The following is a 12964-nucleotide window of genomic DNA, read 5'->3' as shown; positions in this document are numbered from 1 at the left end:
CTGATCAAATTTGTTGAAATATGTATGATTTAGAAGTTGCCTAATGTTGTTCGTTTTGCCAAACTTTGTTTTTGCAAATTTGGACAGTTCCTTTTCAAATTTTTTGTTAGGGAGGTTTGGAGTTTTCGGTTGGTGGGTAGAAGAAAAAAAGGATGAAGCCATCAAAAATGGTTTTTGTTACAGATTGGTTAATAGTGATTTTGTTTTGAGAGAACAATGATTTTTTTTCTCTCAGAATAGAGTTCCATGTGTAGTCTTTTTATATTTAAAGTTATAGATATGCATAAAGATAATAATGAATATTTGGTAGGTGTATCTTCTAAATTTATTGTGTATATCTATAATTAAACTTATTGCAATAAGTCAATTTTGATGTCATAATTACGGTATGTGATTTTATGGCTAGTAGGTTGGCGGCATTATAATAGTAGTAATTAATTATAACCATCTATATTGTATTTTAAATTAAACTTCAAAAGACTTCTTTTTGTGTGTTATGTATATATCGTATTTATAAGTAGTATCACTTTTATATTCTTGTAACCTAACATTAGTAGGTGTCATTGCATCTTTTATAGGGTAACCAAGCCAACACCTTATTAAATGTCATTTTTTGTCTATTAATGATGCAAACTACACAAAGAAGAGCCATATACTTAGATCAATGGGAAAAGATATTGAATGGGATATGGATACGATATTATTTATAATTGAGTTGGTGTATGAGACCATTAAAGATTCAAGAGATAAGATGAAACATTTAACAAATGTAGAAGGTTTTGACATGTCGAACATTGGATTCAATGCTGAGTTATATCTCATCCAATTATGAGGAGGATATACATGGATTACGGCTACTTTGACAATATTACTTGAGCTTATGAATAAGAAGATTGACACAAAATGGAGCTAATAAGGTTACACACAAAAACTTAGTTAGTAATTAGGTTGTTTTGATGATGTTTTTGTTAGTGGATCACATGTTACATTGTATTATTCCTTTATATTTCTAGATAGCCCATTGTGTAAGCCTTGTATGTATTGGCCCAAGTGGCTTTGTATTTATACGTATGTTAATGTATAATTGAGTTATGGGAAAATGACGGCTTAGCATGGTATCAGAGCGTGTTTCTCTCAAACCCTAGCCGATCCCTTCTATCTTCTTCAAAATTCTGCTTCTTCCCTCCTGTTTGCTTTCTCTTCGTCCTTCTCTACAATGCCTCCTCCTCTAAACCTCCTCACAAGGCATACAGAATAACCAACATCAAGACCTACCACTACAAGAATAAGTACCTATAGGGACGAGCTCTATAGAGACGACAAAAGTCGTCGCTATAGGCAGCCTATAGGGACGACATATCGTCACTATAGAGTTGACCATTTTTTATTGACTTTTTAAGATACAGGGACGACATATAGTACAGGTTCGTTGAAGCTCATGAGCATCTCTATATTTGTGTGTTTTTTTGTTCCTTCTTCTCCATCTGTAACGCGTGATTTTCTATGATTTCACAATTGTTCTCTTAGTTGCTCTCTTAGACGCGATTTGCTCCCACATTTCCCAGCTTATTAAAAGGTATTTTGTTTTCAGCATTGATAATCACAATTGCTATCTCATGTATAGTATTCACAAATTTACTTCAATAGTTATTTACAAATTTACTTCAATTGTTGAAATCCTTTGTTATTCTCATATCTCGTTGAAATCACAATTGCTTTCTTATGTTTGCTTAAGAAAATCCATTAATCAGCGTAGTGAATATCGGACAGGGCAGCAGCAATCAGGGCAGTACAACAACAACGACTCCAGTTGCAGCTTTGGGAACCTATCAATACCATTCCATTAGGTAAAACAAACAACTTTTTTTTTCAATTCTAGTGGAATCAACGATTCCATTCCAATTCCATGCTACCAAACAAACAAGTCTAACCTCCTTTTGAGCTTGTTTTGGAGATGAAGAAAAGGGTTTTATTGTTTTCTGGGACTTCCCTTTTGTTTCATTCCTTTTTTAAACTTTAATTTTCAATGGTTTGTTGTTATTTTATTTATGATATTGAGAATCTAGTCTTGAAATTTGGGTTTGACAATATGGTCTTTTAGTGCAGTTTAAATTTATCAGCTTCATCTGTGTTTAATAATGCAGTTCTACAAGAACATTGTTCTGGCTGGTGTAGGAAGTTTGACATTGAATGATGATAATCCAGTCACAGCAGAAGCACTAGCTGCTAACTTTCTGATTCCTTTTGATGAAAACATGGGTGGTGGAGGTTCTCTTGTAGAGCTTTGCTGCGACTCACTGAAAGATTTCAATCCTATGGTTCATGTTTCTGTAGAAAAAGGTATCCCTTTTAGAGAAGATGATCCAATCCTTTAATCTGAATCTTATAATATGTTTAAGTTGATTCTTACTAAGACCTTATAATGCTTTTTTTTTTCTTTCTATAGGAGATTTGTCAAGCTTTGGTGTAGATTTCTTTGAGAAGTTTGATGTTGTGGTTATCAATTGCTGCTTACTTACAGCCAAAGTATATTATTCTCTTTCATATTAATGATTTAATTTAATTCTATCTTATTTGAATCTATATAAAACTAATCTTTTTCTTATTCCTTGATACTACAGAAATCAGTGAATGAAAAATGTAGGAAGTTATCAAAACGAGTTGCGTTCTACAGTGTTGATTGTAGAGTTTCTTGTGGTGAAATATTTGTTGATTTGCAGAAGTATTGTTACGCCAAGGTGATAATTTTGATCCTTTAACTTCTTATTACTTGATAAAAACTCAAATAGTAAATTAAAATAAAAAAATTCTCTTGTTTGATTAATGTTTTGAATTCTTTCTTTTGTAGAAAAAGATTGATGAGACAATTGAATGCCAGTTGCAATATCAATCATTTGAGGTATCACTTAATTTTAAAATACGATTTTGTTAGAATTATATTTAAATAATCAAAGATTTGGCAATTGTCAACAATCCAAACAAAATAAATAAATAAATAATCAACCACTTAAAGAAAATATTGTTTTATGTTTGTATCATTTAAGTACCTACTATCCACTTATAGACAAACATGCCCTTTTGCTTTTATACACAACAAAGCTTGTTTTATTTTCTATATTTACGTTTCACTTGAATCCTCAAATCAACTTTTACAAATTTTACTTTGTCAAATATATAAAAATAAATAAAAATTCGTGTATGATTATTTATTTTACAGGAAGCCATTGCAATACCATGGAGATCTCTTCCTAAGCGTATGTCCAAGCTTTACTTTGCTATGAGAGGTACACCTTTAACACAATCTTAATCCTTTAATTTATTTTTTAATCAATTTCTTAATTAAATTTAACTTTTTTTATTTTATTTTTATTTTTTTACAGTGGTAGAAAGGTTTGAAGAGGTGGAGAAGCGCAAACCTGGAGAAACTTCAATTGCTGACATGGCAAACGTCTTAAAACTTAGAAATGAACTTTGCCTTGCACATGTATAGATATAATACACGCTAATCTAATTATTTGTTTATTTATTTAAATAAAATCAATCAAAATTATAACTTTTTTATTTTATTTCAGTCGCTAAATGAATCCGAGATTCCAGACGCTCTTCTAGAAAGATTGGTTGTGTCGAAACACACAAGTGATATATAATGATGATACTCAAAGTGATGATGCCTAAAGTAATGATGATCAAAGTACCGATTGGCAAACTTCTAGTGATTAAATTAGTATTTGTAATTCTATGAAACTTTTATACATTTCAAATGAATGTTTTGGTAAATGTTTTGAGATTGTATTATATTTTAATGTTTTGAGATTATATCATATTTTGCAATTAAATTTACCGATTTAGCTATTTTGTAAACTTTTAAGAATTTGGGAAATTATAGTGGTTAAAAGGAGCTATATGGACATACCTATAGAGATGACAAGGTCATACCTATAGAGATGACATGTCATCTCTACAGATACCTATAGAGACGACATGTTGTTTTTATAGGCGTATCTATAGAGACGACATGTCGTCTCTACAGATACATGAACCATGACGAATCACCGTTGCTATAGGGTGAGTGCTGCCCAGTCTGCATCCATCTATGGAGGCGCCAAGTCGTCACTATAGTTGTATTTGTGGAGACGACGGGTTGCTTTTATAGATAAATCTATAGAGACGACATGTCGTCCCTATAGCTTTTACCAAAGGAGACCAGCAACCTATAGCGACGAATCAAAATAGGGCGACATATCGTCACCAAAGGCTACCTATCGCGACGAGTTTTTTAGTGACGACAATACAGATCTATTGCGACGGGGCTATAGAAACGAAAGCTATAGGGACGACATATCGCCCCAACCACCTATAGGGACGACTTTTTGAACCTATAGAGACGACATTTGTCGTCCCTATAGGTCTCGTTTGTTGTAGTGTACGTTCATTGCATTGCTTACGATCTCCGGGACCACATCGATGATACCTATGACCCACCAAACAAGCCACCCGCCAACATAGAATGGGACAGCTCGACAATCTCGTCAAACTGTGGCTGTTCAATTCGATTTCCCAGAATCTCATCACCAATGCCTACTCTCCTCTTGCATATGCCCGTAAAATCTGGTTGAACATCTCATCTATCTTCAATGACAACAAAGAAACCACAACCATTCAATTAGAAAACGAGCTTCGATGCATCACCATGGGCGACCTAAGTGTTCATGACTACTGTAACAAAATCAAGAAACTCACTGATTTGCTTGAAGGTTTAGGAGAAAAAGTCAAAGAAAGGCATGTAGTTATTCATGCCCTCAACAGATTGTCCAGCAAATTTGAGAGTCTTGCCAACATCATCCGACTGTTCCCTACCTTTTCTGAAGTGCGCTCAATCCTTACTGCAGAAGAAACCCGGCTTGCCAATCCTCGTGTCGTTGCTCCTTCTCCTGCTGCCAATCCCTCGTCCAACTCCCTTATTCACGTTGCCACCACTCCTTCCAATCGAGGTGGTGGCGGTGGTGGTTCTTCCTACCGACGCAACGACCGGCGTGGGGGCGGTAACAATCGCCGATCTCGACAGCAAAACCCATCCGCCGGCGGTGCACCAGCTAGCGGTCAATATGGCTAGGTTTATATCGCACCTCCTTTTCACCCTGTTCACCGCCCTTCATCTCCGTGGGGTCCCACTGTGTGGTCTTACGCTACTTTTTGGTCTGGGAACCATTTTCCTCAGCCGGCCCAACAATGGAGCAGCCCAACATCGAATACTCAAGGCCTGCTTGGCAGCAGACCCTCTTCGGCCCATTCTAGTGCCCAGCAGCCTCAATCTTTACCTCCTCAGGCCCACCATCAGCAGTCTGGATATGATCAGCCCCCGTGGGCATGGCTCGGTAGTAGCGATCAACCTACTTCCCTTCCACATATTTTCAACACAATGTCCCTTTCGGACCCGGGGCAAAACGGATGGGTAATGGACACCGGCACAACAGACCATGTCCACTGTAACACATGTATACTCACTTCATTTTGTAATAATTCATATACTCCTCGTTCTATTTATGTCGGTAACGGATCTGCAATACCGGTTGTGACCTCGGGACATTCAAACTTTCCTGTCTCCAATATTTATCGTTCGCTTCATTTACAAAATATTCTTATCACACCCAACATTCTTAAAAACCTTATCTCTATTAGAAAATTCACAACTCATAATAATTGCTCTATTGACTTTGATCCTTATGGTTTTACTGTTCTTGATTATCAGCCCTTTAATCTGCTATGATAGCTCCGGGCCCCTATATCCTGTCACAAGCTCCTCTAGTCACGCGTTTGTCGCTACCACTCCCTCCACGTGGCATCAACGACTTGGTCACCCAGGCAATCAAGTTTTGAAGCATCTATCATAAATAGTTCAATTTCTTGTCGTTTATCAAAAAATAATGTTACATGTCATGCTTGTCAACTTGGTAAACACTCTAGACTACCTTTTTATTTATCTGACTCTATTGTTTATGCACCCTTTGAGATTATTCACTTTGATTTATGGACATCTCCTGTTACTAGTAATGGTGGTTTGCGCTATTATATTGTATTTCTTGATCATTTTACTCATTATGTTTGGGTGTATCCTTTAAAACAAAAATCTGAAGTATTTCAAAAGTTCTTATACCTCTCCAAACTCATCTCAACTCAATTTGGTGGCACCATTAAACAATTTCAATGTGATAATGGGGAGGGGGGGGGGAGTATAACAACCAATAATTTCATGACTATTTTGCATCGAACGACATCACTTTTCGATTTTCATGCCCCCACACGTCTCAACAAAATGGTCGTTCAAAGCGAATGATTCGCACCATCAATAATATGATCCGAACTCTCATGTTTCACTCCCACCTACCACCTACCTTTTGGCCTGAAGCCCTTCATATGTCTGCCCACCTTCTCAATATATTACCGTCCGCTTCCATCTTAAACAATGCCCCATATTATCGTCTCTTTCATCGCCACCCTACATATGACCATCTCCATGTGTTTAGTTGTCTCTGCTTTCCTCACCTTCTTCCCAATAATAAGCTTCAGCCCCGCTCCACCCTATGCATCTTCCTCGGATACCCAACACACCACCGTGGGTTCCGATGCTATGATTTGTCCTATCGAAAGATCATCATCTCTCGTCATGTTACATTTGATGAGTCGATTTTCCCCTATGGTTCAGTTACTCCCATCGAGCCTCCCTCCTATGATTTCTTATTTGACTCTGATATTTCTCCCACCCTTCGCCATATATTACATCCTAGCCCTCCTACTCTTGAACCTATAGATCATACCAATCCTTCTCCTACCCCTCCCACTTCTGTTCATGAGGAATCTCCCTCCAGTCCCTCTCCACCTGAGGCCCCTACAATGCCACCTCCTCCTCATCCCATGCATACACATTCCAGAACTGGTATTGTCAAACCTGTGACCCGCCTCAATCTTCACACTACTTCCATTTCCTCTGTCCTGAGGTCACATCTCCAGGCTTTGAAAGATCCAAACTGGCATAAAGCCATGCATGAGGAATATAATGCTCTTATTACAAATGGTACTTGGGTACTTATACCATGACCGCTAGGCGTCAATGTCGTTCGCTCTATGTGGCTTTTAAACAAAAATTTAATGTTGAGGGATCTCTATCTAGATATAAAGCTCACCTGGTGGCAAATGGGCATAGTCAGCAACAGGGGATTGATTGTGATGAAACGTTGAGCCTGGTTGTCAAACCGGCCACCATACGCATGGTACTCAGTTTGGCTATTTCACAGGACTGGCCCATTCATCATCTAGACATAAAAAATGCTTTTCTTCATGGTCATCTTCAAGAGACCGTTTACATGCATCAACCACCCGATTTTCATGATCCTCGATACCCGGACCATGTTTGTCATCTTCAGAGATCTCTATATGGTCTCAAGTAAGCCCCTCGGGCCTGGTACCAAAGGTTTGCTCAACATACTCTTCACATGCGATTTCATCACAGCCTCACCGATTCGTCTCTTTTCATCTATCATCATGGAGGTGACACTGCCTACCCGTTACTCTATGTGGATGATATTGTATTGACGGCCTCTTCGACTTCTCTCCTCCAGTCCATCATTACTCAACTTAGCAGAGAGTTCGCAATGACTGATCTTGGAGCCCTTAAGTACTTTCTCGGCATCTCTGCCACTCGCTCTCCTCAAGGTCTCTTTCTCTCTCAGCGGAAATATGCTTTTGAGATCCTTGGGCGAGCCAATATGCTTCAATGTAATCCAGCTTGTACCCCTGCAGAGACTACTCATAAGCTGGACAACTCTGGTACTCCTATTGCAGATCCATCATTATATCGTAGTTTTGCCGGTGCCCTCCAGTATCTCACGTTTACTCATCCAGATATTGTATTTGCAGTTCAACAAATATGTTTATTCATGCATGATCCTCGGGAACCTCATATAAATGCTCTCAAGCATATACTACGCTATGTTCGAGGAACTCTGGACCACGACCTGCAGCTTCATGTTTCCTCGTCTTCTGATCGTCGTGTATATTCAAACGCCGACTGGGGAGGATGCCCCTTCTCTCGCCGTTCGACCTCCGGTTATTGTGTTTTTCTCAGTGATAATCTTATTTCCTGGTCTTCTAAACGACAAGGGGTCATTTCTCGCTCCAGCGTAGAGGCAGAGTATCGCGGTGTTGCTAATGTTGTCGCCAAGACTTGTTGGGTTCGTAATTTACTTTGTGAGCTTCATAGTTCTCCTACCAAAGCCACTATTGTTTATTGTGACAATATTAGCTCCGTTTACATGACATCGAACCCTGTTCAGCACCAACGCACGAAACACATCGAGATTGATATTCATTTTGTTCGTGACTTGGTTGCCTGGGGTGATGTTCGTGTCTTTCAGGTTCCATCGTCCTCTAGTATGCATACATCTTTACCAAAGGCCTTCCTACTCAACATATAACAATTTTAAGGCCACTTTAAACTTTGGAAATATCCTCCCGATTAAATTCCAGTTGGGTTGTTAGTGGATCACATGTTACATTGTATTATTCCTTTATATTTCTAGATAGCCCATTGTGTAAGCCTTGTATGTATTGGCCCAAGTGGCTTCGTATATATACGTATGTTAATGTATAATTGAGTTATGGGAAAATGACGGCTTAGCAGTTTTTAATATATCTACTACATTTTGGTATTTTGTATGTTTGAGTAATTAGTTTTTTTGTATGTTATTTGTGAACAATGAAATAGAAGTGATAGTATTAAGTGTATTGTTTTATTTTATAGTTATTAATTATTAATATTAATATTTGTTATAGTTATTTATTATTATATTTGTGAGTGAACATGGTTGTAAGTAAAAGTAGACGATTTTTACTTACATTTTTTAGAAAAATCATTGAAGGGTCATAAAATGTCATAATTAATGAGTTTAATTTGCAAATATAATAATAATATGAATCTAGAAATTAATATCTCCGTTTAGTGCTATCAAAAGGTCGCCATTAATAGGCAAACCAACTTTATTATTCATTATAGGGACAATGACTTAGAAGGCCATTGAAGTTTCAAATTTGTTCAAAAAACACCATTCAAGTATTACATGTTCAAAAAACATCATCAAACTAAGACATATATTCAAAAAAACACCAACGAATTACATATTCTGTTCAAAAAACAACATCTTTATGGTTTGGGGTAACTTACATGTTTAGTCCCTAACTTTTTTTGTTGGATTAGTGTCTAAGTCCATAACTATTTTGGTATGTACTTGACCTGATTATGAGCATGGTCCTTTTGGGTTGCCTTCACCATAGCAATATGTAGGATGAATTAAGGAGAGAGAGGTTTAAATATGATTTATTAATATATTATGAGAATAATATATTAAAGGAGAAATCATATTGTTTAATTAATATTAGTCAATAATTAATTATGAATTAATTTTGTGGCTAAAAGAGATTAATTAAACTTAGGGGACTGGACTGCAATTATTGGATAATTGAGTTATTGGGCTAAGGAATGCTAAAGGAATAAGGGGTGAACGAAATTATGATGGAAGCCCATCATATTTTCGTCCATGGCCTTATCCAGAAAGTTCCATGGGCTGCTTAGAGTTTAAGCTGTCCATTAGGGTTTTGACTGAAACCCTAGCAGCCCAAACAAGTATATAAAGGACCCCTTAGGCTCCCAAAACGTGTACAACTGATTCTCTAGGGTTTCTAGTCGTTTTTGGCAGCCTCTTTTCTTCTCCTCTTCATCCAAGTTGCATAAGGTGTTTGTGACTCCATTAGAGGTGCATCATTTGAGGCACTAAGCTTTCTAAGGCCAATCCAAACAAGGAATTGATTGTTATTGCTATATAACAATCAAAGGTAATTCTCTAAACCCTAATTCAGTTCATAATATGTTAGATCTAAGTTTATTAGTCTTGGATTCAAAGCATGTACAATAGAGAAACCTAGACCCAAGCATTAGGGTTTGTATGAGCACATAGGATTGTTTCTTATGCATAAAATCCATCAGTGGTATCAGAGCCTTGATTGGTTTCAATTGTATGTGATGCTATGTTGCTTTATTTGCTGAATAACGAATTTTTGGCCTCTGCCCGACCTGACTCGGCGAGTCAGTGGATGAACTCGGCGAGTCTGTCTGACTCGACAAGTCCAGGGGTCAGACAGAGGGATTTTCGGGTTTTGGCTGCTGTTTTGACTTGGACTTGATGCTTAATTTGTTTTATAAAGTTAAAATCCGAATTTTATCTTAATTAAGTGTTTATCCATGCCAAAACAATAGATAATTTCAAATCTTTTAAATATTGGTTGTTTATGTGATAAATATGGATTATTTAAAGTTATTTGGTAATTATCTAATGACTAAAATAAGATTAGGTCAAATATAGATAATTATGAAATTAATTGTTTAATTTGAATTATTTGTTGGTTGATCCCTAATGTTTTGAAATGTTTCAAAACTTGCCCTCAAGTTTTGGAATTTAAAATTTGACTAAAAGTTTAATTTTGAAATATTAAATTCTAAAACCCTAGTAATTTGAAAAGTTCAAATCACACCCTTATGGTTTTGTTAATTAATTAAAGTGTACAATTAAAAGTGATTTAATAAACCCATAAAGTTTTTGGTTTACATTTAATTAAATTAAAAGTATAATTTACTAAGTTAAACCACGTAGTATTTTAAAAGTGTAAAATACACCCTATACTATATATAACATTAAAAGTCTAGTATTATATATGAGTAAACAATTAGTCTTACCGTTAGTAGGCCTCATTCACGAAGCTGGTCTATAAGGGGTGTTTAAGGAAATTGCCTATAAAATGGCGATTGAATGGGTATCCAATCTTACCCACCGCACTCTTGACTAATGGAGGGTCGTTAGCCGAACGGGTAGGATAGGACAGAAACCTTCCATTATAAGTATAATGAAGTACAAAGTAACTAAATGCTTTTTCAAATTCCCAAATCATAGTTACTTTAGGAAAAATGTGAAATTGTATGCTAATCCATAGAATTACACTTCGTACCCCTGTCAAACGTTAGTGGAGCGTGTGTGGTTAACCGGCACACTAATTTGGGGATGACATTGGTAGCGAAGGGTGACTCGATGTTTGTCATAGATCAATGGAGCGTGTGTGGCTAACCGGCACATTGATTAGGTAATAGTAGCATTGGGTGCACCACGTGATTCGTATGGTTATTCACACCTTATTTGTGATCCTCGGCATCCCAGTCACAAATAGTAGGGCATAATCGAGATTAAACATTCCATTGAAAAGTTCAATGAATCTCAAAAGATCTAGGAGTTTCAATTCATTTAAAACTTAATCTTCCTTTTCGTTTTTCATGGTGGAAATTGGTAAATCGTCATTTACCTACCTTCAAATATTTTGCAACTAGATTACGGCATCCCTTTTCTAGGTTGTAGAATATTGTGTTGGATCCTAGCTTGATGTTTCATTTGGGTGTTATATCAAGAATTCTAATCAACATAACTTGAATTTTCTCCCGTTTTGTAGATGTCTGAATCTTACAATGGTCTTCCTAAATCCTTTGGAACAAGCTTTCCAAATGAAGATGACGTTCCGAGATACGATCAAGGAAATGAGAGTCATGCTTCACTTCCTCCACCTCCTCCAATCATTCTCCCTGACCCACAAGTTCAAAGGCTTGAAAAGTTCAAGCTCACTCAAGCCCTTTTGGCAAGTAAACACGAAGATGGGAAACCTGTGTGTGCACACGTCTTAGAGATGAAGTCACACATTGATAGGTTAATCATGTTGGGTGTCGAGATTTCAAGCGAGTTGGCTGTTGACTGGGTTCTTCAGTCACTTCCTGAATCATATAGTGAGTTCGTTAGAGAGTACTATATGATGGATCACGACGTGACCCTCATTAATCTCACCTATTTGCTTATAGCTGCTGAATCAGCAATGATTTGGCGTGCTGGTCAAGCAAACTTGTCTGGTGAATCAACCTCCCAAACTTCAATGGACACTGGCAACATTGGAAGTGCAGAAAGAACTAAGTCTGTGATTGTCCGATGTGCCATGCCAAAGGAGTCCATTTGCTTTTATTGCCAAAAGAAGGGGCATTGGAGACGAAGCTGCCCTAACTACCTGAGAGATCTAAGAGATGGGAAAGTCAAGACGTATGGCTCTGCTTCAGGTAAAATCCGTTATCTAACTCTTTTGAGTTCCTATTCTAGATTCTTAATACATGATGTGATAAGATTACATTTTGATGTTTTGTAGGATCGAAGAAAAGAGAGGAAGCTTGAGGGAAGAAGTGAGCTGAATCTAATCATGAAGAAATGGATTTCAATCGCATTACTTGAAGAATGGATTCTTGAGCTACTACTTGGAGTTAGAATAGATTGTTAAGAAATATGTAATAACATAGTTTTTCAATTGAATTGCATTGTAAGGACAAATTTTTTTCCGCAATAAAATGAATTTTGATTTTATCTTATTTATTTATCCTTGCGATGGCATGTATGAAAAAATTGATGTTTGAATGTTTCTATTATTAGCAATAATGGATTTGATTCTTAATTATGTTATTTGTGGACATATCAAAAGTTTACCAAATAGGGAGAGTTTTTCATCACCCAAGTTTCAATTGGACAGAAACTTGGAATCATGCAATGTGTATTGTATGATGAATGAAAACCTTTCACATTTGGGAAACTTAGACTAATTCTTTGGCAAAGTGTCAATTGAAGGACTAGGAGATCAAGTACACTAGGTTGTCCGTTGATCAAGTCCACCACAAGAGTGACAAAGATATTTGTCATGATTTACTAAAGTTTAGTAAATATGATTATACTTATAAGATTAAGTGTAATTCTAAGTTGATTGGAAGAGTTTCAATGAATAGTAGAACGAATAAAGAAGAATCAAGTAGGCAGAAAGATAAAAGTTTCTCCATTCTAAGAAG

At 36.7% G+C, this 12964-nt stretch overlaps 1 protein-coding gene across 4 annotated transcripts; it reads left to right on the top strand.

The window, feature by feature from the left end:
* Nucleotides 1–757: 757 nt before the first annotated feature.
* Nucleotides 758–3726, top strand: LOC145071810 (SUMO-activating enzyme subunit 1B-1-like). Of its 4 annotated transcripts, XM_079018385.1 has the most exons (10): nt 758–1424; nt 1528–1576; nt 1771–1847; nt 2145–2340; nt 2447–2526; nt 2622–2738; nt 2849–2899; nt 3218–3284; nt 3381–3484; nt 3573–3726. In XM_079018385.1, the coding sequence occupies exons 4-10, from the start codon at nt 2256–2258 to the stop codon at nt 3645–3647; spliced, it is 579 nt and encodes a 192-aa protein (XP_078874511.1). In that variant the 5' UTR covers nt 758–1424; nt 1528–1576; nt 1771–1847; nt 2145–2255; the 3' UTR covers nt 3648–3726. The 4 variants fall into 4 exon arrangements, with proteins under 4 accessions (XP_078874511.1, XP_078874512.1, XP_078874510.1 ...); XM_079018386.1 differs by lacking the exon at nt 758–1424 and having other exon boundaries at nt 1431–1576; nt 3387–3484; XM_079018384.1 differs by lacking the exon at nt 758–1424 and having other exon boundaries at nt 1432–1576.
* The last annotated feature ends 9238 nt before the right edge of the window (nt 3727–12964 follow it).

This window comes from Lactuca serriola, chromosome 1, assembly GCF_051521515.1.
Source record: "Lactuca serriola cultivar US96UC23 chromosome 1, Lser_US96UC23_V15, whole genome shotgun sequence".
Lineage (NCBI taxonomy): Eukaryota > Viridiplantae > Streptophyta > Magnoliopsida > Asterales > Asteraceae > Lactuca > Lactuca serriola.
The sequence above is the reverse complement of the archived record's forward strand: the minus strand, read 5'-3'. Positions and strand labels throughout refer to the sequence as shown.

Coding starts and splice junctions, on each gene's coding strand:
- LOC145071810 (XM_079018383.1), top strand. CDS start 2,139: ATGCAGTTCTACAAGAACATTGTTCTGGCTGGTGTAGGAAGTTTGACA. Junction 2,900..3,217: donor TGCAATATCAATCATTTGAG/GTATCACTTAAT, acceptor TTTATTTTACAG/GAAGCCATTGCAATACCATG. Junction 3,485..3,572: donor ATGAACTTTGCCTTGCACAT/GTATAGATATAA, acceptor ATTTTATTTCAG/TCGCTAAATGAATCCGAGAT.